At 51.8% G+C, this 27,787-nt stretch overlaps 2 protein-coding genes across 2 annotated transcripts; one reads left to right on the top strand and one right to left on the bottom strand.

Annotated features, from left to right (window-relative positions):
• Positions 1-520: 520 nt before the first annotated feature.
• Positions 521-18,437, bottom strand: Tmem43 (transmembrane protein 43). The gene is made up of 13 exons (XM_006972541.4): positions 18,181-18,437; positions 17,846-18,074; positions 14,106-14,255; positions 13,101-13,235; positions 12,617-12,711; positions 11,783-11,832; positions 11,439-11,508; positions 10,186-10,256; positions 8,877-8,998; positions 8,590-8,664; positions 6,523-6,624; positions 3,752-3,869; positions 521-2,352 (listed from the first exon to the last, which is right to left on the bottom strand). The coding sequence occupies exons 2-13, from the start codon at positions 17,855-17,857 to the stop codon at positions 2,150-2,152; spliced, it is 1,203 nt and encodes a 400-aa protein (XP_006972603.1). The 5' UTR covers positions 17,858-18,074; positions 18,181-18,437; the 3' UTR covers positions 521-2,149.
• On the top strand, positions 18,304-27,226 carry Chchd4 (coiled-coil-helix-coiled-coil-helix domain containing 4). The gene is made up of 3 exons (XM_006972542.4): positions 18,304-18,443; positions 23,632-23,730; positions 26,204-27,226. Exons 1-3 carry the CDS (start codon positions 18,422-18,424, stop codon positions 26,497-26,499), a joined length of 417 nt encoding a protein of 138 aa, XP_006972604.1. The 5' UTR covers positions 18,304-18,421; the 3' UTR covers positions 26,500-27,226.
• Positions 27,227-27,787: the final 561 nt, after the last annotated feature.

Genomic DNA, 27,787 nt, shown 5'->3' with positions numbered 1-27,787 from the left:
TCTGGCAGGTGTCAGCTATGAGAATGACATGTTAGGTTTGGAAAGTTTGCCTGCTAGATGACAGCATGGCAGTGCCTCAGACAGGAAGGAAACAGTGAAGAGGTGCAGTGCAGTGGGCACTTTGGGTTCAGCTCGTTTATTAATTACAGCCATGTGTGGTGACAGGCTCTGTCCCCATTTTACAGATGCAACCGATTGGCCCAACACCGTGAGCTCATAAGACAGACTTGATCTGTGTGACACTCAAAACCAGTGCTCTCAGCGCTGCATCATACTTCTAGCACATTCTCAAGGTTTGTGAAGCATGAGTCATTCACTCTGAATAGAGCCGAGACAAAGTCGGCTCAAAGGCCAGGAACAGCAAGCTGCCCTTTCGGAAAGATTGAAACCACTTACAGCCACAGAGAGCTGAGGTGGTTGAAATGAGTCTGATGGCTGATTTCCCTAAAAAAAAAAAAAAAAAAAAAAATGCAACAATCCCGCCCCCACCCCCCAAAAAACAACCAGACTACTGGCAAGATCCTATACCAAAAGATAATAGAAATTTATTTTGAATTTTAATACAAAGAATACAAACCTCAGTTTCTCAAAGACATCAAATTATTTTTCCGTAATTTTTTCTTGAGAACACTTTTAAGCTGGCAGGTAAAACTCGTATAAAAAAGTTAGGCAGACTGAATCCCGAGGATTGCGTATGTAGCTATCACTAATTGTACCATGTTTTCCCAAACCATCTTTTGGCGTTTAGAAGAGATTGTACCAGCATGCAGAGCAGTAGTGACTATTGTTTCCATCCTAAACCCAGCAAGCCATCTCTGGCTGCACTTTTACCAAGAACCCCAGCTGAAAGCCCAGATACCACAGGATGTGAAAGGGACTGTTAAAGATCACTGGGGTCAGGGGTTCTGAAATCTTACCTACCAAATTCACTGTTGTTGCTACAGCAACCACTAGGGCAATTTGCAAATAGAATTGAGTACAGGATAAACCAAGGATCTGTGACACTGGGGCTAAGCATCCCTTCAAGGGTGTAATGGTCGAGAGGAAACTTAGAAACCATGTCCATTAGTGGGTGACAGGAGAGTGATGGGCATTAAATGCAGAAAGAACTACTGTGCTGCAACTACTTGAGGCTGAAGTGCCAAGGGCTTTTTCCCAGGGAAAAAGTCTGGGCCAGACCAGATGTGGGTCTCCTCCAGCAAGCCTTGCTTCTCTGGTTCTTGGCTTCAGTTGAGTGGAGGTCACAATGAATGAGCCCTCTTAGTAGGAAGCTTCCAGCCCTTTCCTGTAACACTGACTACAAACTCAAAATCACCTTCAAGTGAACAGGTGGTCTGTGATGGCAGAGGATAAAGGGGATGCTCCACAGTCCCAACCCAGCATGAAAGAATCCGATAACACTGCATGTTCAAAAGCATCGCAAAGCTACAGCCTCCCCAAGGCCTCGGGAACTAACAGGGTCAAGCCACACCCACTGAAACAGCATTCCTGCTGAGTTAATCTCAGTGACACAACTGTCCAGTGGGAGCCACTCATGGGGCTTTGAAGTCTCAACTCCTTCTTGGGATAGAAAGAACAAGAGAAGTGGAGTAACAGAACCAAAACGCTGTCAGCCACAGTAACAGTGACCTTTGGGATAAGAGCTTCAGTGTTTCTTTAGGCCACATCAGGTTCCACCCAGAAACCTGGTTTGGGGTACACCTTCTTCTCCAGGTCTGGGTACGGTGTGTCCTACTGATGAGATGTGGCCAGAAGTAGTAGATGATGGCTGCTTTCTGGGGTTTCAGTTGTAGCCAGAGGTTGTGGCAGTCCTGGTACTTGGTTTCAGTGATGAGGGATGAGCAGTGAGAAGGCTGAGTCCTTCACCAGCAGGTCAGCTGATAGCTAAGTGGAATAAAGCCCTGAGAGGGGAAGGCATTAAGCAGGACAGTACTCGCTGGGTCGCCATCCTCAGGCTGCTTCTGCCCATCAGAGCTGCATTCTGGCCACCGAAGCTGCATTTTGGCAAGAAGTGGGGTGGAGATGTGAGCTGGTGAATACCAAGCTCTACATGCAGGTGTAGACACTGGCCCCTTGAAGAGTGGGGTGTGCAGGTGCCTGTCTCAGCTGGAGCTGGGCAGAGGCGACAGGGGACCTGGCCTCTGAGGCTTCATTCCAGCTTTTTGGCTGGCACCCGGGTCCGTGCAATGATCATGGGCACCAGAGCCAGGCAGCCAATTAGAGCAGCCCACAGCGGTCGGTAGAAGAGCCAGCCAGCAGCCACAGTCAACAGGGTCAGTGAGGTGGCTACACAGAAGGCAAAGGCTTTCAGGCCAATGTTGACCAGGTCTCGGAAGACAGGAAACCAGTCCACTGTGGGAAAAGAAAAGGCCATGAGTCCCTGAGGATACAGTGCTCCCTGCCCTAGACTGCTCCTCTCAGCTATTCCGTGGAGGAAAGGATCAACAAGGTGGGGCCAAACAGCCTCACACTCCCTAGGATACCCAGGGGAGGAGGACCTCAGCAAGCTGGTATCCACAACTTTATTCCTGCTCAGCCCAGTCTCAAGTGTGGGTGCCTTGGCCCTTCAAAGTCCATGCTGAGGCCACTGAAAAGACACCATAATACCCTCCCTCCCACAGAGCCAATGCGGACGTTCTACACTGCTCAGTCAGAGCTTGAGCTCTGAGCCACTGTGCCAAGCCTGCAGAGGAAGCACCTGGCGTTCAGCAGGTCACCCTGACTGATGGACAGGGAGGACCACATAGGCCTGCCGGAGCTCCCATTATCCCTCCACACTGCATCTGCCCTACCTGCCAGCATGCCTTCAATGGAAGAATTAGGATCCCAGACAGGGCTTCTCAAACATGATGGGGACCGAGACACAGAGGGATTGCCCTGTCCTCAGTCCTCAGTCACATGGCCAAGATAGTTCTGTTTAAATTCTGATGGTTCTCTGTCATGCCCACAGTGTGGCTGGTATTTATGAGTATACCTCAGTTGTCTAGGGCCATCTGTAAATGAAATCCCCCTCAACCTCCAACACTTGCTGCCAATCTGGGATATACTCCAGCCTCACCTCTCCCCAGTCCATAGACCTAAGTGGGGGAAGGGTTTCTGCCGGCACCACAAGAAGGCTGGATGGGGACACACTAGGGCAGAGGCCTGGGAACTGAGTCTCCCTGAGCAGGCTTTCATCCTGCATGGACAATATCAGCCTGGCACACCAGGTCCTGAACCAAAATGGGACACTTAAACTTGGGCTCTCTGAAGCCAGACTTAGGGCAGGTGAGTGGCCCCTCCCAGGGCTCCAGATGTGCTAGCTGCTACAAATCTGGCCTGCCTTTGGAGGGTGTTTCCATACAGGAAAACTCCTGAGCAAGGGCAAAAGGAAGCCCAGGCAGGGGTATCCCTGACTCTGACTTGAGGGATTTCAGGTGCAAATCCAGTTCACAGCACAGGCTGGCAACCTGCCTCCCATAGCTGCCCAGATATGGAGGAAGGGATGAGCAGAGCTGGCCAAATCATGGAAACTGGGCCAGCCTCCCAACCCTCAGCAGGTGTGAACATCCTGTCCCTCACACCTGCCTTTCTCTGCCATTTGTCTTAAAGCTCCTGGGAGAGGCGGGGCTTGGGGAGGCGGCACATAGAGACAGGCCAGATGTTTGGTGTCTTTTTCAAGGATCCCATCAGGCTGGAAGGCTGACCAGTGCAGTATGATGAACACAGGACCTCAAGAAGGAAGGATGTCTCCTGCATGTTCCTCACTTACCCAGGGTGTAGAGGATCCGTGTCATGAGGTTGAGGCCCATAAACATGGCCATCCATCCAGCCGCCCGCAGGCCCCACGTCTTCATGGAATTGCTCTTCTGTTCTCTACGAAATACCTCCTGTAGGACAAGGAGGCACAGTGTCAGGACCCAGTCACCAACCAGCAGTGTGGGTCCTGGGGGTGCGGATTGTTGGCCATTTCCTTACAGAGCACAGGGAGATGGGCAAACCTCTCACCTGTGGCTAAGTCTCTGCCTGTCTGGCTCAAGAACATGGAATAAGAGATCTATGGCCTTAGCACATGGTCTCCCTTGGAAGAGGGTAACTATCCTTCCCATTGCAGCTGTCCATATGGGGGCACCTCCCACCCTGTGAGTAGACAGTTTGAAAGTGCATGCTGATCCTGGGTGAAGCATCAGCCCTCAACCCAGGTCACTGCGTGCAGCTTCAGGACCCCTGGCCCTGACTGTCTCCCTCCTACTCTGTAGGCTGTGCCTTCTGACCCCATTGCTGTCCCTGGTTTTCTTCCTGGCCTGTAAATGCTGATATTCTTTGGCTGCTTCCTTCACCCACTCTGCCCAGGACACCCATGCACCCCATGGTCCCATGTGCCTGTACTCAAACATACCACTACACGCCCAGCACTGCTTTAGGGCTGCCCTGCCTCTGGCTCCCACTGCCTCCTACACATCGTCCCAGCCTCCTGGCATGCTGAGCATTGATTCAGAGCCCCACCCCAGCCTGCGTCTCTGTCTTCTCCATGGCAGCACACAGCCCCACTGCCCGCCCACCTACACAAACCAAAACCTGTGGTCAGTGTGGTCTGCCCGCCCTCACCATACGAACAAGCCCTGTCAGCTGTTTCCCCACTGGCTACCATGACCCACCTCATCACTGTTCCTCATGGGGCTCTTACATTAGCCCCTGCCTCGCTGGCCTCCCTGCTTCCTCACCCCACCTTCAATCTCACACAGAACTGCCATGGCCCCACCACCTCTGACCCTCCACCTGGGCCTGGGCCACCTGTGCTGAGGCCAGGTCAAGGGCACTGTCGTGTGCAGACTGTCTGCCCACAGCTGCACAGCAGCTCTGCACCTTCTTCCAGTCTTGGCTAAGAGGTGGTTTCTTTTGAGAGCCTTTCCCAGGCTCTGACTGAACAGTACGTCTGTCTAATCTCTAACACAACACACAAAGATGGACATGTGTCTCAGTATTCAGCTGTCACTGCCCCGTGGTTTACAAGCACACTGACCTGACTTCAAGTAACCTAATCGAAATCTTCTCTGTTTTACCACGACAGGAAGCTGAGGCTCTGAGAGGTTGTGACACAACCCCACGGCTTCACCATAGGCCGTTAACTGGACAGCCATTCTGAGATGCCTGTGCTCAGTGAGCAAGTGCGGATGCATGAACAGCTACCACATGAGATGGGGATGATGATGGTGGTGGTTTTTAATGTGTCGTTTCACAGATGAGGAAATGGGCTCAGAGAGGATAAGACTTGCTCAAGTGGCTGGTGAGAGGCAGAGCCAGAACTAGGCAGGAGCCTGACAGGGACCTGTGAGCAGTGCTGTGGTCTGGGCCCCTGAACTTCCAGACGCTGGAGTCCCAGCATCCTGACTTTGGGGCCCAGCTTTCTTCTCAATTCTGTGAGTCTGCCTACTTGCCTACACTAGCCAAACCTTCCCTCCTGGGCCTCCTCAGCCACACATCCCACCCACTACCCTCTACAGTTCCAGAGACCTGAGACTGCCTGAGAAGACTGGAAACCAGGGGCTGGGCAAAGCCCTGGGAGAGAGAAAAGGGTTTCCTAATTTTAGAGCGGTTCCTAGGATGACTCATAGCCTAGGCTGGGAGGTGGAAGCCCCACCCTGAGCCTGTAAACCAAGCTCCCAACAACAGACCAACCACACCCTATCTTGGCCAGGTAAAAGGAGCAGGTGGGGCCCAAACACTATGACCCACTGTGGCTGAAAGGGAGGACAGAGGGCAGCTGAGGACCCATAGCAGAAGGGGCACAGCTATGCTCTGAGGCCAGCTAGCTGTGCCCTTGGCCTTTTCTGGCTGTTCTGGATTGAAATCCACAAATCTGCTTAAGATACACAGGGAGGCTCCAGCAGTGAGCCCCTGGGTTCACCAGCAAGAGCTAGAATCGACACTTCTCTATTCTAAAGGGGCAGACCTGAGCAATCAGCATCCCTCCTTCTCAGCACTGGGAATACAGATGGGAAAGGCACACCCAGTGGACCGTGGGACCTGGGGAGCGGGGGGACTGCCTCATTCACATGGCCCTGATACTGCAGCTCCAAAACCTCCACCGATGCCCCCGAAGGAAGAAAAGGCACTAGAGTGGCCTCTGCCTTATGGCAACCTTGATGTCACACTGTCTCCTCTTCTCCTGGCACCCACTGGCAAAGTGAACCCTTTCCTGCCTGACTTGATTACTCTAGGGTGGACCTGTTCGAGGGCCTCACAAAAATGACTTGTCATAGAGGCCCTGGCCATAGAAACTGACGGTCTATTAGAAATCCATCATGCTGGATCCTCACTAGCTGGCCTCTCTCTCACTAGTCTCCTCCCCACAAGACTGACAGCCTGAGAGGGCAGGGCCAGTCCTCAGTGCCCTGTCACACAGGAGGCTGTCGTCCTATTTCCTTTTCTTGCCATACTGCATTGGCCAGGACCTCTAATGGTGGGGCTTCTTAAACAGCACTGAGCAGAAGGGCAGGATGTACCTGTCCCCAACACACAGGCAGGGCAGCAGCAACTCACCTCAGCTGAGAAGTCTCCATGGTGCAGGAGCAGCAATGTGTCCCCAGACTTGGTGGAGTATGGGATCAGCTGGTCACCCCGCTGCCGGGCAATCACGGTAACCTGATCAGAAAAGTCAATATTGTTAATATTCTGATCCGCCCCTTAAAATCCCACCCCTTGGTGCTGCCCTGCGTCCTGACATAAAAGCCTCATTCTAAGGAAAAACGCCCCCCCTCCTTTCTCTCTTCCATTTTTCCTCCCGCAAAGTGCGCACCCTCGACCTATTCCTCTCTTTTCTCTCTTTTTCTGTCTCTCTTTCCTATCTTCCTCTTCATCTCTATTATAATAAACTCTCCACACGGATGCAACATCTAGGTTGTGAATTACTGGCTGCCGCCACCATGGCCACATGTCATGCATTTGCCCAGCAGGTTTCTCGGCATGCAAGGGATACCCTCGGGGGTCCCCCCGACCATGCAATGATTCATAACATGTATTAGAGCTGCGTAGGGTGCTCTGAGGGACAGAGGCACAGGGTGAGACCCACAGCCCACCCCTCAGACTCCACGCAAGCCAGGTGAGACCTGCGGCTTCTCTCCTTGTTTCTATAGGGTACAGTCCCTGGTACTTCCTGCCAAGCTGCTTCAGTCCAAGTTCCAGGGAGGCACTTAGGATTAAGACTGTGCTGGGGCGGAGCAGAGGTTGGGGCAGACAGACACAGGGAAATGGTGTGGACCACAAGGCGGCCATTGTTGCTTGACAAAGTTCCAGCATTTCAACACTGCAGACCACACTTCTCCAGCACCTTTTTACTTTTAATTTTAATGATTCTCCCCATTAATGCCTTTCCCTTTGGGAAATTTTGTGTGGGCTTTGGTAAAGGGTGAAAATATATATAATGGTAGCCTCTCTAAACAAAATAATTCTTTGGAAAAAAAAATCTGCAGAACCAGGAATTCCACTGTGCACTCCTAATTATACCAAGAACAGGAAAGTTAGAGATCTACTCGACATACCTGATCCCAAGAATGAAATACCTACAGTTCAGATCCAGAGCCTTGGGCCATTAAGCTCAAGAGTTCAGTCAATAAGTGTAGAGAAATCAGAATGGTATGGAGAAATGGGACACGAGTAAGAATCAGGACCTTCCCTTTGGGGAGCTATGAGAGGAACAGGCCCACAGAGTAAGACTAAGACACAAAGGAACACAATTAGGGAAGAGCTCAAGGCTTATCCTCTTGAGGAATGAAAAATGCTCTAAATTGTAGTGGAGGGTCTGGTCCCAGAAGGCCTTTTCCCAAGGTCAGGCATTTGGTATAAGGGTCCCCATTCCTTCAGGAGCTTGAAGAAAGTTCCCGCTTGCTAAAAGGAAGTTACTCTTCTTATCTCTGGCAAGAGGAACTTGTGGCCCTTCCATTAACGTAAAGCTGGTGCCTATTGTCAAGATCAATGCTAGATTCCTCAGCTCCTCATTTCAAGTCACACCCCAGCTCTCATGCCCATTTTCTTCCATATATGTGCATCTATAGAGTATAAAAGGGGTATTCCTTTTTTTCAATAAATGCTGCTGGCAGCCATCCTGATTCACCCTCAGATCATGTCTGTCACCTACCCCCAGCCTCTACACATCCTCTTTGGGATCTGAATCCCTGCCAAAGCGGGTCTCCAGCAGGGACAGGCTCTGCTGTCCTTCTGGACTGAGAGCTACTTATGGTTAGGACTGGTGGTCACAGTGGGCACCAGATGAATGACAATGGATATGCACACCAAGCAACCAGCCCAGGCCTGGATCATCTGTACTTTCTCCACCATGGCTGATTGAGCCCTAAGAGTCTTCTGTCTGCCTCCTAGGTCAGGCTCTGGGTGGCGTTCTGACTGTGTACTATAAAGAACCAAGACCAGGTACTGTGGCTGGTGAAGGGTTGCCATGATTGGATGAGCACCACTAGGACTTGAGGTCCAAGAGCCACTATGGAGGACACAGACCTCTGAAAGTGCCTGCTGCTTGTGCACATGAGGCACAAAGCGGTCAGGACATTCCCGAGGTGTTCGGGCCCAGGGAATCAAGACTAGGAAGCAGGTTACCACATGAGCTGGGCCCAGGTCAGGGTCATCACTGCTCAGTCCCGCGTAAGAAAAGGAGACTCGAACATCACCAACCTGAGGGGGGAAGAGAAGCGGGAGAGATTAGTGAGGTGATCCAGCACCTGGCTGTTTTTACTCTTGCACCGAGACTGTCCGTTCCCTAGGAGGCCTGCCCATCTCTAGTCTCACTGGCCCGGTGTAGCCTGGGTTCAGCTGTTCAACGCTCCCCTCAGAGCTACTCAAACGCCCTGGCCTCTGCTATCTGAGCCGCCCTGGTGTCCATGTACCTCCGGATACTTAGGGTTTTCACTGTGGTAGAAAAAGTCTCCTCGGCGAATGATGTCCACGTGGGGGTCTTCTAGCTTGGACAGGCTCAGGGGCTTGAAGTTGTCAATCTTGTCAATGAGGCCTGAGGGAAGCAAAATGCTCAGAAACCATGGCTCCGGTGAGAAACCCTGCTCGGCTAACCCTAACCCTGACACTGTTCTTGATGCCCTCAGACAGCAGGACCAGGTACTACTAACCAGCCTATACCCTCTGGCTTTTGCCTATCTTCCAAATGCTGTGGACTTATTTTTTAGGTAGTGGGTCTCATATAGCCCATGGTGGCCTCAAACTCACTAAGAGCTGAAGGTGACCTTGACCTTTTGATCGTCTTGCCTTTACTCCTCAAGTACTGGATTTTTTTTTTTTTTGTTCCATGACAGGGTTTCATTAAACAGCTCAAGTTAGCCTCAAACTTGTGATACTCCTGCCTCAGCTCCCTGAGTGCTGTGATGCTGGGCATGTGCCACCACACAGGCTCCAATGCCCCCCTTTCCAACTCCATCTCCAGAACTTCCCTGTGCCCAACTCAATCCCTAACTCTTCCAGGAAGGCTTTCCCCTGCCCTGTCCTGCTAAGCCAGCCTGGCCACAGTTCTGAGAGTGGCCTTGCTTTCTGCCCTCCCTCCTCAGCGTACACTCATCCCCATCTAGCCTCCCCCCCCCACAGGCACTAGTTGAGTGGCAGAGCTGCTGGGACAGCTCCGGCTAAGCCTGGCTACTGGGGTCTCAAGCGTCTCCTCGGTCGCCTTCCCAGGTTAGACCCAGAGATGGAACCCAAGCATTCCTATGACTCATGGTGCCGCCTTTAACCTTGAGGGTTCCTTCTTACAGTCATAGAGGAGGCTGTGGTGTATCTCCTTGTGGGAGAGCTAGATGCCAGGTAGGGCTCACAGGGGGAACCAGAGGTCAGAGGGAGGGAGGGAGGGCCTTGTGTACACCCTTGGCTGAGGGCTGCCTGAGGCAGATCTCTGGTGCAATGTCTGCTCAGAACAGACATGCACAGAAATGTGACAAGGGTGTAGCACCTGAGGTAATTTCTAGACCAATCCAGGCTTCAGAGGAACTGCCTAGAGTGGGGGTTCTACCCCTTAAGGACTCACCTCCCTCTGACCCTAGTCCAGAGTATGATTCTGAGATGGGGGCCACCTGACCCTGATACCGACCACCACAGGCTGTGGGCCTGCTTGGTACTGGGGTCCTAGGCCTGGAGGAGCTCAAGGGGATGGAAAGGCCTTTGGATGGGCACCTCCACAGAAGGCCGAAGACTCACCTGCTGAGAGGAAAAACCTGCCAATTTGGACAAAGGGGGCCGTTGCTGTGAAAGACTCCACTGCCATGGCACTGTAGGAGAGAGGAGGAACAGTCAACAATGAGGCACCAGGGTGGGAGCTGTCTGGTCACCTTTGGGTTGTAATGTGCTGGGGACAGTCCCTACCCAGGAAATGGGTCCTGCAAAGAGGCCTAGTATGACGCCCAGGGCTCCTGTTCCCCTCTCTGGCTGAGCACCGCCCATTCTGTCACCCAGAGCTTCATACTCTCTTACCCAGCCTGTCCCATCCCATTAGCTGTTGTGGAATATTACTTTAACAGGTAGAGATGTGTTACATTTGTTTATGTTGCAGACTATTACTTTAGCGATGTAAAGGTGTGTTACATTTATGCTGCATTGTTTAATTGTGTAAAGATGTGCTGCTGTTTCACCTTAACTGCCTAAGGCAGCCCTGATTGGGCTAATAAAAAGCTGAATGACCAATAGCTAAGCAGAAGAGGGATAGGCAGGGCTGGTGAGCACAGAAAATAAGTAGGAGAAGGAATCTAGGAAAGAAAAAAGGAGGGAGGGAGAGAGACGGAGAAGAGGGAGGGGCAGAAGAGAAAAGAGAACAAGGGAGAAAGAGAGGCCGACAGCCAGCCAGACACAGAGGAAGCAGTGAAAGCAGGTCACAGAAAGAAAGAAAGGTGAAAAGCCTCGAGGCAAAATGTAGATGAAGAGAAACAGGCTAAATTAAGTTAGAAGAGCTGGTGGGACAAGCCTAAGATAAGGCCAAGCCGTCATAACTAAGTCTCCGCGTCACGATTTGAGGGCTGGTGGTCTGAGAAAGCCTGCTACAATCAGCCATGAAATGGAAGCTTTCTGGCCCACATACCACTCCCAGCCTGGGCAGTCTCCAAGTACTGACCATCTTCCTGGCTCAACCTGGACCATGGCTTCATATGATCTAGCCGTGCCCAAGTGCTACATCACTGTCCTCACCCCATGCCTGGCTAACAAGAACAAGGCACTTGGCTGCACAGAGGGACCTCTCAGTCTTTCACCAAGCCTGTGTTAACTTGAGGGTCAGCAAAGACCAGGTCTTTTGATCTGTGCTCTTGACACCAACACGAGTGTGGTGTCAACAATACATCCCGAGTGTTTGCCAACCTGTAGGGCAGAGCTAACTCAACCTACCACTCAGGTTATAAGAAACTGAGGCTGGACCTGCAAGGGTGAGCAAGACTGGACTTGGGCCCAGGCCAAGCTCTCACCTGGGGTTTTTGTGGCCAATCTCTCTGTCAAAGTTTTTGCTGTTGACAATTTCTGACCTCCACTCTGTGTCTGCATGAAGAGAAAGAAGGGGCAATTCAGACCAGTTAAGAATAGTCTCAGCATCCTCTTACTAGGAGCCACGACCCTTGGGGAACCGGGTGGCTGCTCAGGCCTCCCTGGATGGTGGGCATGCAGGACTCTGAGGACTGGCACCCAGGAACTCTGCCTGGTGCTTCCACACCTGCCCACAACCCCACTGTGTTGCCCACCACTGCCGGCCTGGGCTAGGGTGGACGTCACATGTCCTGGGGATTGGCAGAGGCCGGGAGGGTCCGGGACTCACTGTAGGAGTACTTGGTCTCCTTCTTCACCTGTCCATCCTCCGTGTACTCACTGCAGAAAAAGCACAGGCAGCAGGAGTCAGCGCAGGCACCAGGGCCATGTGCTCTCCAAGTGTCCGAAGCAGCCTCAAGGCCCAGCTCCCCACAGGGAGTGGAAGCCTGGTAGACTCAGGAACAGACACTCCCCAGCCACTATGGACAGGCACTATCTCTGAAGGCCTGCCTGGGGGGGACATGCTTTCTCAGCTTAGCTGACCCACTCTGGCTGGTTCACCCAAAGGCATCTAGCCTTGGGCTCAAAGAGATATCCACCTGCAGCCTCTGGGAGAACGCAGGATGGCAGGTGACCTGCTCTAGTATTCCTTGATTACTTCCACCCCTTATGGGCCATGTAGTTCAGGTGGGGCTGAGTTAGATTCTGGCTCCAGGTGACCCTTTCTGGCCATTGAGAGCCTGCCCTGGACCTTCGGATAAGCTGTGAGTTAACTGGGAAGTGACCTGTGCCCTCTGTGAGAGGATGAGCCAATGCAGGCAGGCCACATTAATCCTAGTGACAGCATTTGAGCCTAGCCTGTCATGCCTTGGGCTGTGCAGCCTGGAATGTCCAGGTAAGTAAGCTGGGCAGCTCCCTTCCTGCTTTGGACCACTCTGCACTAGATTACTGTCACCTCCAAATAAAAGGCCGCCGTGCACTAATGCTGGGGTTTGACCCTTTTCTGATAGGCAGACACCAGGCTCTGAATTTGGTCACATGTCATCTACATGAAAGCCACCGCCCTTTATCCTAACACCTGAGACCCTCATGCCCTCCAATCCCTCAGTGCCTGGCTCCTCACCTGGACTCTTCTGTCTCCACCCACTGATACATCTCCACATGCCGCCGCAGTTTCACAGCTGGAAGATGGACCCCATAGTTTGGGTCAGACAAGAGCTTCAAAAAGAATCAAACAAACCAAAGTATAAAGGCCAGACTCATAGCAGTCCAGGGTCCCCAGCCCAGAGCAGCCCAACTGCAAGAGAGATCAAGATGGGCAGGACTGGCAGTGAAGGAGACTAGCATGGAGCTGCCAGACTCAGCTCTCAACACAATGCCCATGACCCTGAGCTCAGACAACAGCCAAGCTCCGATCATCAGACTGTGTGCTAACTATAATCTGACATGCTCTCACCACATGACTGTGAGACTCTTGTCATTAGCACAGGGGACACTGTGACTGGGCAGCGACTTGACCACACAGCCACAGAGGGTACAATCACACAATCACACAATCACACCTGTGTGGGTCTCTCTCTGCGGCCCAAGTCCATCACCCAGCCTACCTTGGAAGTCCGCAGGGCCCCGATGATGTGCACCAGCCTCCCTTCATTCTCCGGAGCTACACTGTGGATGCTGTCTGGGGACACCACAAGTGACAGCCCCTCTGCGAGAGAGGTGGCTGTCTTCAGTGCGCGGCCCTGTCAGAGGGTAGAAGGAGGGATTTCAACAGCTCAGGCGCTGCTTGACGCCTTGCTGTGGGCAGAGAGGGAGGGGCCTCAGCCAGCAGAGAGGGTGAGGTCTGGCGACTGCAGAGTCAAGCCTGGAACCCAGGATTCCTGCAGACCTGAGCCAATCCCAGGCAGACCCTGCCAATCTCAGAGTGCCCGAAGCTGGGAACAGCTCTGTGTCTCCCTGCCCTGTACTGGTCCTGTGCCTCCACTTGCCTCTGCCTTCTACTCTCCCAGCTCCCAATCCATGTGGCTTCCAAAGGCCAACCTGAACTACTGTCCACGTCATACGATCCAGGACTGGCCAGCCAGGTGTGCTCTCAGCTTAGCTGACACTTCAGCTGTCTCACCCAAAGGTGCCCGGAGCCTCTGGGAGAACCCAGGGTGGCAGGGGACCTTTTCCAGCATCTCCTGAATACTCCCTCCCCCTCACAGGCCATGTAGTCAGGTGGGGCTGAGTCTGGTCCTGGTTCAAAGAACTGAGACCTAAGCCAAGAACCTGAGAGAAAGCTGTAACTTCTGCTAAACTGACTTAAAAAGGCCTGGTCCCTCTATTCTCTCAGAGTCTAAGCTGCTCGGATTTGAGACTGAAATTGCCCCAAGGGAAGGGGCTGCCCCCAAAAAATGTCTCAACAAAGAGGCAGAATTCCAGTAATCCAGCATGAGTGCCCGAACACAACCATGCCTGAAGCAGGTTTTCAGGCGTGTGAACTGACTCACTGCCTGCTGGCTTACACTGAGGTGTGTCACAGTAGGAAGAATTCTGAATTCAGCACCTTTCCCTCCTGTAAAACCTAGGCCTTCTGTTTCAGAGTCCAGCCACTGGGCTCTGCACCTTACCTCATTGGTGAAAATTAAGTAGAACGAGAGTAAGAAGGTCATGAGCCCCACGAACATCCCACCGGAAGTCTCACTCAGCCGCTCCAGGAAGCCTGGCTGGGGGTCAGATGTCACTTTGACATGTTCTTTCCTACTGCCGATACTGGAATACTGAGGAGGAAATTGATAGTTTGATGAGTTTTGAGAAATAATTTTGGTGTCCAAAATAATTTGCTCTTCTTCTCAGAAGAACCCCTATTCCCCAGACACTGGGGGACAGTTCTACTTTGGCAAAGAATTTCTGGGCCATAAGTCCAGCATATGTTAAGCAAATGTTTGAGCATATGTTAAAGACACCAACAAGGTATTTTACAGAGCAGCTAGAAATGTACTTTCAATTAAATGTGAGAAGTAATGTCTGGGTTTCCTGAGGACTGTGCTGTTCTGTGAGGTTGGAGGAGTGGTAGGTGGCCTTTGGGGCAGTGAGGTCACAGTTCTAAGAACCACCAGGAGGCTGTGCTGAGTTTCCAGTGAGAGGTGGGCACAGTGCTGGGTGCACCTTCCAGCTAGGGCATCAAGACAGGCTACTTGGAGGAGGGGACATAGAGGCAGACCTCAGGACAAGGGTTCCCTCAGCCGGGGACTGTGGAGCACTGGTGTGGAGTGGCATGCTGTCTGCTCTGGCTGTGGAGGGCTGGCAGAGAGACAGAGCAGATGGGCATGCCCGGGCAACATCCAGTAGGCCACAAGCCACAGGACAGTGGAGCAGGCTTTGCCCAGCTTGCTGTTGTCAGAAGTATGTCTAGTGCTTATCACCAAAAGCAGAGACTGAGCCTGGATCCTGGCTCTGCCACCCACTAGCTGTGGGCCCTCCATTTCTTCACGGGTAAAGTGGAGGTGGACATTCAATGCTTGGGGTGGTGGCTCAGTGCCTGGGCCTCACAGGCACCTGTGGGAGTTACAGCAAATAGAACATTATCAGATTTCTCCATAACTGAAACTGGGGCTGCCACCCAGACTGTGGGTGTGGATGAAAGTCACAGTGATACGAAGTGGTCACCAGGCAGGCACCTCAAAGAGCCAGAGGATGGTTTGGAGTTGGAGTCTGTGAGGACAGCTGATGCACTTCTGGCTGCTCTCCTGAGCTGCTGGCTCAGGCCTGCTGAGGACACCCACTGAACCCAGAATGATTCCATCAGAAACTCAGTGGAGACAATCACTGCAGACAAGAAGGCGACCATCAGCCAGGCCAGCCATGAGCCAGCTCAAGGCGGAAGAGGCTACCACTGCCCCATTTCACAGATGAGGAAACTGAGACTCACTACCTAGGATATTGGCCCAGATCAATTCCTTGTAAGTAATGAGTGGGTGTTCAAACCCAGGCAGATCCCTCTGCCCTAGACTGTCTTCCTCATCACTTAACTGTAATATGAGCTTAGCTGTAATGTGAACTGAACAATTGGAAGCAGAAAAAGGAGACCTGTGTTCCTCCTGCTCTTCCTAAGCCCAGGAGAAAAGGAAGAGAGGCCAGGAGGGTGTTCCTCCAGCTGGGGGAGGGTTGAGATGGAAGATAGACCTATATGGGTGTAAGTATATGCATGTGTATAATTACACTTATGTATCCTCCGTAACATATTCCACTTCTAGCACACTGGGCTCAGAGTCAACAAGCAATGAAGCAATAGGTGAAAATACACTGGGCCTGGAAATTGGCACACCAGGGTTGGAATTCCAGCTCTGTTGCTGTGTGAGCCTGGTAACATGCTCTACCTCTCTGGTCCTGGTTCCTCACTTGCTGGTAATACCTACCTGACAAGATAGCCATTATGCTGAATTCAGGTGCCTCTGCTCCACCCACTGTCTTAAGATTTCTTGCTTACCCTGCCTGATGGCTGAGCTACAGTATGGGTGCTCTGGTACTCTGTCCCCCAGGCACGACACAGCCACTGCCATCTTGAAATAAGAACAGCTTTGATTACCCACATGAGCCCCTCACATGATCAGGCATGTTCCCTGGAAGAGTGGAAGAGGGTCTTTATACCCTCAGCTGAGATTCCAGCCACTCACCTCCTCCTGTCTCACCCCCAGCAATATGGAGTACTGCTAGAGTACACAGGAGGCAGAAGGCTAACTGAAGCGGGGTTGGGAGCCAAGGGGACGACACTATCTATGCAGCTTTCCAGGGGTGGTCACCCATGTTGATGTGGGACTTTGGTGATGTAGCTGTTTGGGGGTTACCTATGCTCCTGCAAGTACGCCCAATAACCCCCTTGGTTCACCAAGATGGAGTTGGTGGAATTGTTCTTTTGGTTCACAGTTATCCTGTCTGATTGAATGGGTGTTTGTTCAAGTCTTCCCAGGAAAGCAACGTAACAAAGATGGACAAAGGCATGGCTACTACTGAACATATCCCATTGTGTCTATATTTACTGGTGTGAGAGTCAGATCCCAACACACCCAAGATGGTCTCTGCCTACCAGGACTGTGTGTCCTAGCCTGTAAGAGTGCCTTTTTCATGGGTTAAGTACCTCCCATGTGCCAGGCTCTGTGCCTAGCAATCTTCCTCAAATTTCAAAGTAACTGATCCCATGAGAGAGTGAACCCAGAGAAGTTAGAGTGGAAGAGTTTGGATTTGCCTCTAGGCTTGACTCCAAAGCCTATCCTCATCACCTTCCCAGGCTGGTGCTGTAGCATAAGCTGGCTTAGAGCCCCCGGGCAGGTGTCTCCCGCTGGGGAACTGTAGAACATCATGATGATGATGATGATGATGATGACAGGTGCCAGCAGGAGTCCACCTGCCCCTGTTAGGCTGGTCTACAGGCTGCCTTCTCCTCTGGCTCCAGTGCAGCTTTCCTGACCTCTGGCTCTCCTCCCCATCCAGGGCCTGTCAATGGGCCAAACAGCCATTGCTTGGGCAGTGGGTGACACACACTCTGGCCTTTCGGGAGATGCAGGAGGCCAAGAAGAGGTTTGCCGGACAGAGGAGAGGCCAGGGAAGAGGGTGTAACAGGCCAGAGGAGGGTGGCGATGACACTCTACCAAGTAGGGAGAGGGGATGTGCCTAGGGTTGGCAGTGTTCCTGAGCTGGCTTCAGAGGCACTTTCGCCAGAGGCAGTGGTGAGTCACCAGCTTCTCCCACACCCAGTCCCCCTAGTAAGTGGTGCTGCTCCGCCTGTTGAATGAATGTTAGGATTCACTAGTAAAGTTCTTAAGGACTAGTTGCAGTAGGAAGAAGCCAGAGACCCGGGGGGGGGGAGGGGGTGCGGGGAGACTATTCTCAGCAGGGGTCTTTTTTATCAAATAAGAGCACCAAGGGACCAGGCGGTAGAGAAAAGCCTCTCTATCCTGGTCAACCAGCCAGGCTCCTCCGGCCACAGGAGCATCATCACAGCCTAGGAGTACACACCCCCTAGGGCGCGGAGGCCAGAGCAGCCTTTGCTGGACAGCTCCACCTGGGTGGGATCGCCTCGCCAATCTGCCCACCGAGGGACACTTTGCCCGCGATCCTTCTTGTCCCGGAGTTTCATACCCCCAGGGGCCCAGACAGAAACTAGGACTGGAAGGAGCGGCCACGCACGAGCGGACTCGACTGAGGGGAGCGTCCGACAAACGCGAGGCCTGATGGTGACTGGACAGATGGACGAAAACGGGGAGGTCAGGGCCGCCGCACCCACTGGGGTGGCATCGACGAAGGACCCAGCGTCAACCGGGGGAGCGGCCCGGATGATGGTGTGGCCGGGAGACCAGGAGGTGGTACTCACGTTCGCGGCCATGGTGGGCCCAGCTCGCCTCCGCGGTCTCGCACTGCTCTGCTAGGAATTGGGCTGACGACCGGAATGCAGAATTCGGTGACCTCCTGTCTGCCACAGAGCTAGCTGCAAGACTCCGCGTGGAATCCGGGACCTGGCGGGACTCAGGACAAGAGTTACCGCCCCGCGGGTAGTTGCCTGCGCCTCGCAAGTTGTCTGCGCGTGCGCATCTCGAGGCCTGCTGGGAAATGTAGTCCTCTGTCGGACACTTTCGCCACAAAATGGTAACACGCCCATTACTTCACTGGTGCGCGTGCGTGCTGCAAGATTTCTGGGAATTGTAGTACCTGCCTCGATGGAGGGGGCGCAGGGGCTGCTGGGCATCGTAGTTTTCGGCTGAGGAGCGGCGCTGGTGCTTAGTAGACTTGGAGGCAGGCGCGCGGCGGGCAGGCCTGGAGGGGGCGGGTCCGCGCGGGCCTCACTGCCTCCCGCCAGGCTTGAGGAGAGAAGGGAGGTCACGGCGTGAAGGTGTGTATCCGCTCCGGCCGCCCCGGCTGTCTTCGAGAGCTGCGAGCGTCGGGAGCAACCATGTCCTACTGCCGGCAAGAAGGTGGGGTCGGGCGCTGCCATGGAGACCGGTCGGGCGCGGGCCTGCCAGAGACACGCGGTGGGGTAGTTTCCGCAGGGCGGCCGTGGGCCCATCGTGGGCCTCACGCGGCCGTTTCCAGATGAGAAAGTAGAGGCTCCGTGAGGAACGAGGCTGGTCCAAGGTCACCGTGAAACCCAAACCCTGGCCTCTGGGGCCTCACGTGGGGCCCGCGAGTGCGGAGCACGTTCTATCCTGGCTGGAAATCGGGGACTGTTAGGAATCAGTCGCCGTCGCCCCTAGCACGCCCCACGTGTTTGTGTCCTGCCCAGGACTATCCCGAAAAATTACCGCGTGGGCTGTGCTGCGTGGTGAAATGCCACTGGCAGGAGCATTTATTGAGCTCCTCCTGTATACCAGGCACTCTTTAAACTTCACGTAGCGACCTTTGTAAGTCGGGTTCTGTTATTGTCCACGTTTTACCAGACAGTAAACTGAGAACGGGTTACGGTCACGAAGCTGTAGTACCCGTGGGGAGCCCTCTGTTAAAAGCCTTCCTTTCTTCCGCCTCTAGCCACGTTGAGGACCACTCACTTCCTCTCCCTGTTACCTGTAGGCAGCAGCCCTAAGTCTGCGCCATGGTGTTGTGTGTTATTTTGTGTTCTGACAAATGAAGCTTGCCTGGAGCTCAGAGGGCAGAGCTAGCCACTAGTTAACCACAGAGGCCTGGCAGTGGTGGCGCACACCTTTAATCCCAGCACTTGGGAGAGGGAGGGAGCAGGAAGATCAGGAGTTCAAGGCCACCCTGGGCTACACGAGATTGAACCAGCCTAAAATAGAAACAGACAGACCGTTAATCCCTGCACTAGATGGGTGGGCAGAGCCGGGTGGTGGTGGTGCACGCCTTTAATCCCAGCACTAGGTGGATGGAGACAGGATCTCGCCCCATTTGGTCTCCCAGTCTGGACAGAGGTGGCTGCTGCTCTGATCTTTTCACCTTTCACCCTCGATATCTGACTCCCGGTTTTTATTGTTAAAACTAATTAGGATTGTGGGCTTCACCATGGCTTCCCGGCACTAACTGGCTCCTTGTGTCTGAGCTGCCAGCCAGTCCCTCCAGGCCCTAGTTCCTAGTCTTGTAAATTGAATGGTCCGCCCTCGTTTATTGTGGTATTCACACAGCATGTGCCCAGGGCAGGAATGGGTTGGAGGACTCCTGGGAATACAAAGCTACAGGGAGACTTGGGTCATCCAGAATTTTAGGATGAGTAGGCCAGCTTCTTCCTTGTAAGTCTAGGGAATCTGAAGGGTAAAGGAGGAACTAATCCACCCAGGGCCATACATCCAGTTAGAAGACCCAGTCTACATGGCACAGCCTTTTCCTCCCACTCTAGACCCCCCCCCCTTCCCAGCATCATAATTGACTGACATCTCTCTTGAGGACTGTGTCTGTTGGTTAGCACTTGGTGTCCCTTGGACAAAAGCCTCCATCTCCCAGCACTGTTAGGCAGGAGATTCTTGTCATGATTTTTGTTTCCTCCAAGTCTAGTGCCTGAAAGCAAAAGAATCCAAGTCTAGTTCACCAGTTGGCAGGTTGATGTTGAGTCTTTGGGGAAAGGAGGCTATGCAGGTAACCACTGCTGCCTCTTGAAGGGTTTACAGGCCTCTGCTTCTCCAGGAAGGAGGCTGGATCCTTTCACTGCTACTACAGCATTGAACTTGTCTTCGTGGTTTGAAAGATAACCATTGTGTGTGTGTGTGTGTGTGTGTGTGTGTGTGTGTGTGTGTTTAGTTTTTTGTTTGTTTGAAATAGTCTCACTATGTGCTGCAAACTCAGAGATCTTCTTCCTCCCAAATACTGGGATTAAAGGTATATTCCCTTACCTATGAGCTTTGAGTTCAAGGCCAGCCAGGGCTACATAGTGAGATCCTCTCTCAAAATAAATAAATAAATAAATAAATAAATAAATAAATAAATACTATATAAGGTGTTAGGTGACCATACTACGTTATTCTTCCAGCCTCATGTTTTCCCACCTGCTCCTCAGCTGCTCTGGCTATGCCTTTGTCTGGTACTTTCTCCCTCCAGGTCTTCCCTGATACTTTGTGTCTTCATAAACTCTGAAATTATTGTCATCTCCCACCAACCTGAGAGTTGGCAGGAGGCCTGGTATACAGTGGGTGCTCAGGATTTAATAGAATGATCCCAGGCCCATGCCTATCCTCTGTTCTAAGCAAATGGTTGCCTGGACACATGTATGTCAAAGGTCCATACACCTCAAGTTGACATTCGGGGAGTCCCACAGTGTGGGTGAAGCCTCACTCTGGCCTTGTGCTGCCAGTGTTTCTCTGCCAGTGCCTGCCCTCTTCTGTTTTTATTGCAGGCATTTCGATGCCAGCCATTGGGCATGTAATAGTGAGTAGAGTGACACTCTGTGTCTGCAGAATGAGAAGAGGTTGGCATTAAAGCACTCCCAGATGATGGATAATTACTATCTGCTAAGTAAGAGGGAAAGTGCTGAGACAGTGTACTGAAGACTCCGCAGGGTTGCCATGGCTTTGAAAACCATTTCAGATGCAGTTTCCTCCAGACTTTCCCAGTCTTTAGACCTTGGGAGAATGAACCCTGAATTCCTAGAGCCACCTTTTGGCTTCAGGCTTCACTTGGCCTTGAGTTCCTGATCCTGCCTCTGCCTCTGTTGGGATTGTAAGTTTGGGCTACTCTGCCTCGTTATTTGTGCGCACACTCGGCAAGCATTCTACCACCTGAGGGATGGTCCCAGTCCCTTTTAAACTCTATCCTAGCCCCAGATGGAATCCAGACCCGTGAATTATTTGTTTTTCTTTCTGAAGACAGCCCCTGACCCAATCAGTTTTCTTCACTTGATGCTTGTGTCATAGTCAGCGCTGACACCCTTAATATCAAGTCCTAATATCAAGCAGAAAGTATTGAAGGTTTATAGACATAGTTCCTTTCCTTTTTAAAAAAACATTTTTTCTTTTTTGCATGTAAGTGTTTTGCCTGCTTCGCCTTTCAGGAAAGGAGAGTAGAGGATACCTACCTGCCTCTGCGTTGATAGGAGGGCTAACAACTTACAAGTGTAAAGGAATACCAAGCTGCTTCACCCCAACCTGACTGGGTGTCAGTGTCCGGGAGCCTAGGGCCATATGGATGTGCCCAGGAGTTTGATTGCGCTTGGCTGGGTGAGGTCTGGTCTCTGCGTGTATCATCCCAGGTGTTTCAGGGACTTGTCCAATTTGTCCCCTTCCCTCTGGCCCATGCTCAGCGGAGGTCACAACTGTCAGAGCTGAGCTGAGAGCTGTATGTCAGCTGCTTTTGCTTAGCACTCAGCAGTTATGCAAATGGCTTTTGGGGGTTCTGGAGCCTGGCCAGAGTCTCCAGGGTCATTAAGCACTCGAACATGGCCCAGTGGCCTTGTTTAGATGCTTTCTCCAGCAGTGGGAAGAGCAGTCCAACTGTGTTAGGTGCTGAGGCCAAGACTGCCTCTGGGCAGAGAGCCCAGGTGGGCAGGGGGGCCAGCCCTGTGGCGAAGACCCGCTCATTGCTCCTGTCTGCCAGTGTGTGAGGCCTCTGTCCCTAAACTGTCCTTTGTACTGAGGCAGCCTCTGATGGTCGCCTTCACCTGCCTTCTCCAGGCCTCTTCCTTGGGAATTCCAGCTCAAGCGTGGTCTCAACCCTTTGCCTTACTTTTCCTTCACATGCCTGGACCTGAACTTTGCAGAATACAGGGGCAGAGTGGACACAGTGCTGGCAGCCTTCAGAGAGCTGCCTGTGTGCAGCCTGGCCTCAGCTTTCATAGTAGCTACCTCCCTCAAGGCTACTCATGAAGGGCAGGGTTAGTCATACCTGAAAAAGTCTTCAGTGTGCTCTCTGGGTGAGAGTCTAGAGACCCCAGGTCTCCAGGGTCAGGGTGCGCTGTCAGAAGACTCAGGATTGTCCTTGCACTTTTCCTGGGAGGGTTGGGGATTTCAGACTTCGACCTTTCCCTCCTCCTCAGTTTGGGGCTGGGACTGGGTGGGTCTCTGTTGCCTTTATTGTCATGCTCAGAGGTCAGTAATGTTGTGTGCTGAGGAGAACAGTGTGGGTGCTGGAAAGGCTTGGGTGGGAGGGACTTTGGAGGTTCCAGCCCATGTAAGTCACCACTGTGGACAGAGGGCACTGCTGTTCTCCTCAGGAGTGGTGGGTGGGTCGAGGGCTGGCTGTTACAAAGGATCCAAAATTGAACCAGTCCAAGTCTGCCCCCAAGGGACCACCATGGAAACAGATGACACCCTGTGCATTGTGGGTACTGAGAAAGATTCCACCACAATGGAAATGCCTGATATGTGGCTGCTGTGAAGGGGGGGCGGGGCATACAACTGATAGCCAAAATCTGTCAGAGGGTGAGCCACAGGGTGTTCAGGAGAGCTCTTCTAGCCCGTTGTTTTCTTCCTTTTTAAAAATTTGCTTATTTTTGCTTTTTGAAACAGGGTTTCTCTATATAGCTCAGGCTAGTCTTGAACTCACTGTCCTGCTTCAGCTTCTGAGTAGCTGGGCTCATTAGGATTCCTCATAGGGTCACTATAAGGTTTCTGTCAAAGAGGCATGTCTTGTCCCCACACCATTGGGAGAAACTCTGATGTCTAACATACCTGCTCCTTGTATTTTTCCCTGAGGCCTCAGGAGCTTAACCAGGCCTAAGTAAAAGGGGGCAGGGGCCTGGGAAGTTTGAATTCTGTCCTCTTAGGGGCTGTTCGAGAAGAGGGAACGAGACCCACTCTGAGGAGTGCTTCAAATCTGCCCTTCCTAGGCTCCTTCTCACCATGTCTGACCTGGATATGCTCTGTCTTTCAGAGGCTGGTGCCTGGGTCGTTTTCCCTAGGCTGGCTCTAGAGCCTCACAGCTACATCAGCTGTGGGCTGGGGTCCCCAGGTCACAGTGCTCCAGTTTCCTCCTGGTTGTGAGTTGTCCTCTGTCTGGCTCTTCACAGGGAATGCACTCCTCTTCCCCTCAGCTTGGAGAATCAGACGATGTGCAGTCTTCTCACTCACCACCTGAGTGGAATTCTCACTCCAGCTGGCTCTCATTGGAAGTGGCTGCTGAGCTGTCTCGTCAGTGATGGGGGACAGATACAGGGGACCGTCTTCAGATTGGCTGTTCTGTGTTTCATTTCCCTCCAATGACTCCATCTTCCTCTGCTCCCAACCCTAGGGAAGGATCGGATCATATTTGTGACCAAAGAAGACCATGAAACTCCTAGCAGTGCAGAGCTGGTGGCTGATGACCCCAATGATCCCTATGAGGAGCACGGTGAGAGATGAGGGACCCACAGACACACCCCAGGGGAGGCTTGGTATTGAGCACTGCCTTCCCACTTTATCTCCCTTAGCCGTGGACAGATGTCCAGCTCTGTGGTTGCTCTGTATCCCTCCCAGGGGTTGGGACTGTGCCAAGCCAGCAGGCAGCAGTTTCTTCTTGCTAAAACATTCTGTCTCCATTCTACATATTTGTCCTGATGAAATTAAGAGGGACTGAAGTTGTAACTGAGGGATCTCTGCCCTGTCAGGTTACTGGGATAAGCCCTGCCATGTGTACCAGCTAATTTGCAGGCAAGAGAACAGCAACCAGGCAAGCTGGTCCTTCTCCCTGTTAAATCAGAACTGTCACACACCCCTGGGCTCATCTCCAAATGTAACAGTAGCCCCTTGGACACATGATGTCACTCTCTAGGCTTTGGGCTAGATGTGTAGGTACTCCAGTCTGTGGGGTAGGTGTAGGCAGCATTCCCGGCTCATATAGTGTCAGCAAGACTCAATTCAGCACAGGAACAAGCGCTTCAGGTGAGACTTGCTGGTGAGTAAGATTGAGCTTAAAGCAGACAGCCCTGGAGGATAGGCTTGTGGCCAGGACTTTCAGACCTGATCTAAAGCAGATGCGTGTTCCGGGCAGGACCTTCACCTGTTAGCCTGCTGCCAAGTAAGGGTGAATACCTAGCACCGTGTTGGGAATATTGGCAAAGCAGATGTCACAGTATTGGTATTCTAAGAGTGACAGCTGTAGCTGACCTGAGTCAGCCTTTCTTAATGAAGAAGTGTGAACTCATGTCAGTTCTGGTCCTTTGTTTACCTGGAGTCCATATTAGCTGCACATATGTCAGAGCTCTGGAGGTGTGAGCAGACAGGCTGTGTCTGTTGTGTTTAAATGTACTTCTGCACTAGGACTGCTAAAGCTGCCATCTTGTGGGTGTGTGTTGTATGTCCCAGTTCACAATGCACCCTGTCCTATCCGAGGCTCTGAGAAGAATAAAACAAGGACTTCTGCAGACCTGAGTTGTGCTTTTATTTTTGTTTTTAACTGTTTATTATTTTATATATATGGGTGCTGGAAATGGAACCTAGGTCCTCTACAAGAGCACTTGGAGTTCAAGGCCCACCAGTCTGCTCTATAAAGCAGACTTCAGTGCAGCTAGGACCCTGTCCAAAAACAATAGCTTAGGCTAAGGCCACAGGTATGTGCCACCACAGATAGCAGATATCTGGGCTACAGTTTTTAAATGTCAATCTTCTTTCTTTTGAAAGGTGTTGTGTGGGTTAGCACATTGGCACCTGCAGGGCCAGCAGTATATTCAGCATTGGGGTCCCTCAGAGGTTGCAGGTTGAGGAGTCGGGGTTGGGGATCTGATAGGCCTGGCTACTGTCCTGATTTGGCTCTGAAGCCCAGAAACCTGCAGTGTCAGAGGGAACCCTTCAGTTGCCACGCAGCTTCATGCACAGGAACTTACTCTGCAGCTGTGGCATTGCTGCTGAGCTGCCTGCTGACGGGCACCAGTGACGTTTCCTGATGTCCCCAGTTGGGGCAGGTCTGATCAGTGAAGCTCTCAGAGCTGGCGTTGAGAGGCAGGATTCAGCCTAGGACTTTGGACACTAGCTCTGCAGCCACGCCTGGGCATGCCACTAGAGTAAAGGGTCACGTGGCATTTCAGTTTGTGCAGGCCGTCCTTCCTTCCTTCTTTCCTTTTTTTTTTTTTTTTTTTTTTTTGAGGGCAAGGATCCTCAACACTGGAGGCAAGTGCTCAACTGCCAGCATTCTCTGCCCCAGTAGGCTCACAGGAGAAGTGCTTCTGTGTCCATCACAAAGCCGAAAGTAGAACTGTCATCTTGAACCTTTTGGAAAACTAGAAGATTCTGTTTAGATGTGAACGAATTCATAGAAATAGCCAAATTCAAAAGGAAGAAGCCAATGTAGCATTTACTAAAAACCCATCTATAGCCTGACTTCCCAGCTCATTCATAATAAATCACTTAACTTAAAAGTTTGGTTTATTTTTTTACAGATTGGGGATCGAACCCAGGGTCTTGTGAATGGCAAGCCTTGCTCTGCCTCTGTGCTATGCCCCACCCTAATGTTTGATTTGTATGGGAAGAGTCCAGCCCCACTAGTCTAAAAGTTCTTATTTTGCATTGTACAACATGTTTTAAGATCTTTGCCCATCCATACATTGCACCATTCTCTAGACTGCGCTGAGCAGAGGCATGGTGCAGGGCTGTGGGAGGGAGCAGGGCCTGGAGGCTCAGTACTTGCTCTGGCTAAGGAGATTCCTGGTATTTAAGTCTCAGAGTTCTGATTCTAGTTCTGGGAGGTGGCTTAGACAGTAGACCAGAACGCACATAGAGAGGTCATGGGGGACGCCTTCCACGCAATAAGGACCAAACAAACATACTTTGCATGTGTAAGATCATAGAGAAGATCTCTCACCTTTCCCTTGTCCATCTTCCTGTTCTAGGATTGATACTGCCCAACGGAGATATTAACTGGAATTGCCCATGTCTTGGGGGAATGGCCAGTGGCCCCTGTGGGGAACAGTTCAAGTCTGCCTTTTCCTGCTTCCACTACAGCAAAGAAGAAATCAAGGGATCAGACTGTATAGACCAGTTCCGGGCCATGCAGGAGTGCATGCAGAAGTACCCGGACCTCTATCCCCAAGATGAGGAAGAGGAAGAGGAGGCAAAGCCAGCGGAGCAGGTGGAGGAAACAGCTGCTACGGCCTCTGCAGCCAAAGAACAGGGGTCAAGCTCCTGAAGGCCACAGGACTTTGTGCACAATGCCTTTTGGTCACCTCTGTGAAACTCCCTCTATGCACTGTAATGTACAAAATAACTTATTTTAATGATCAAGGGTCTTGGCTACTTGCCATATACACTGAAGAAAAGTGGGGGGTGTGCACCTATGTCCTGCATAAACCTGTCCTTGAGCGTTAAGCTACTGCTGGATGTACTCCGTGTTTGCCCTGGATTTTGCCACTTTGAAATACTGTGCTGAGGCTTCTCAGCAACCAAAAGTTGTTACTCAGGAAAGTTTATCGTGAGAGAGCTGATTTATTCTGACCCATTTTATCCCTTTTGGTAGATTTTACACCTCTTTGGGAAATTAAGTAGATGCCAGAACTCCTTCAAGAGTGTCCATTCCTATTGGAAGAGGTTGGTGGTCAGATCCTTGAGCTGGAGTGTATGGGGCTGCTGCCTTGGTCTAGGCGCCCCAGTTTCTGTGTTAGCAGTCCAGACTCCACGGTGTCTACAGTTGCAGGGTGGGATTGGACCCTGTGCCTCCAGTCCCTCCTGAGTGAAGGGAGAGGCTTGGTTTTCCGTTTATTGTTTTGCTGTTCTGAAAGCCCTGGTTTGGAGCCCATGTTCACTCAACCCAGTCAGTTGTGATATTGAGGTGGGGACCTAGCTGCTTCCAGAGCAGAAGCCAACAGAGGGAACATCTGAATGAAGTACTCAATTAAAAAGAAACCATTTCTGTCTGATTTCGAATGTGGCTTTTTACTAGTTAGAAAGTTGTTAGCTCTCTTGGGATGGTGGAGACTGAACATGTGTGAGGACTTATGTGCCAGGCAAGAATTTTGCTGGGAAGCCACATTCCCAGCCCTTCATAATTTTGAGACAAGGTCTCACTAAGTTGACCAAGATGGCCTTGATCTTCCTGCATTAGCTTCTCAAACATTGTGCTGAGCTACAGATATTTTTCTGTGAAGAAAATAATAAATTAGGAAAAATTAACTAAATTGAAAGTGTTCTTCAGAGGTACTAGTAAACCAGTTTGATGGTGGCACATGCCTTAGTTCCAGGGGAGTCAGAGATAGGTGGTTCTCTGAGGATACACAGTGAGTTTCAGGACAGCCAAGGCTGCATAGTGATACCATGTCTCCAATAAAGTCAAACCAGGCTAAGTCTTGAACATGTTCAGTGTTGAGTGCAGAGCCAGCTCCTCGTTCTCCTGAAGACATGTTCCCTTTAGGAGGGCTCTTAGCTAACAGTCTCCATCTCTGGGATGGAGCCTCAGATGTTGTGAGTGCATTACTTACTGT

Source organism: Peromyscus maniculatus, chromosome 3 (genome assembly GCF_049852395.1).
Source record: "Peromyscus maniculatus bairdii isolate BWxNUB_F1_BW_parent chromosome 3, HU_Pman_BW_mat_3.1, whole genome shotgun sequence".
Taxonomy (NCBI): Eukaryota; Metazoa; Chordata; class Mammalia; order Rodentia; family Cricetidae; genus Peromyscus; species Peromyscus maniculatus.
The sequence above is the reverse complement of the archived record's forward strand: the minus strand, read 5'-3'. Positions and strand labels throughout refer to the sequence as shown.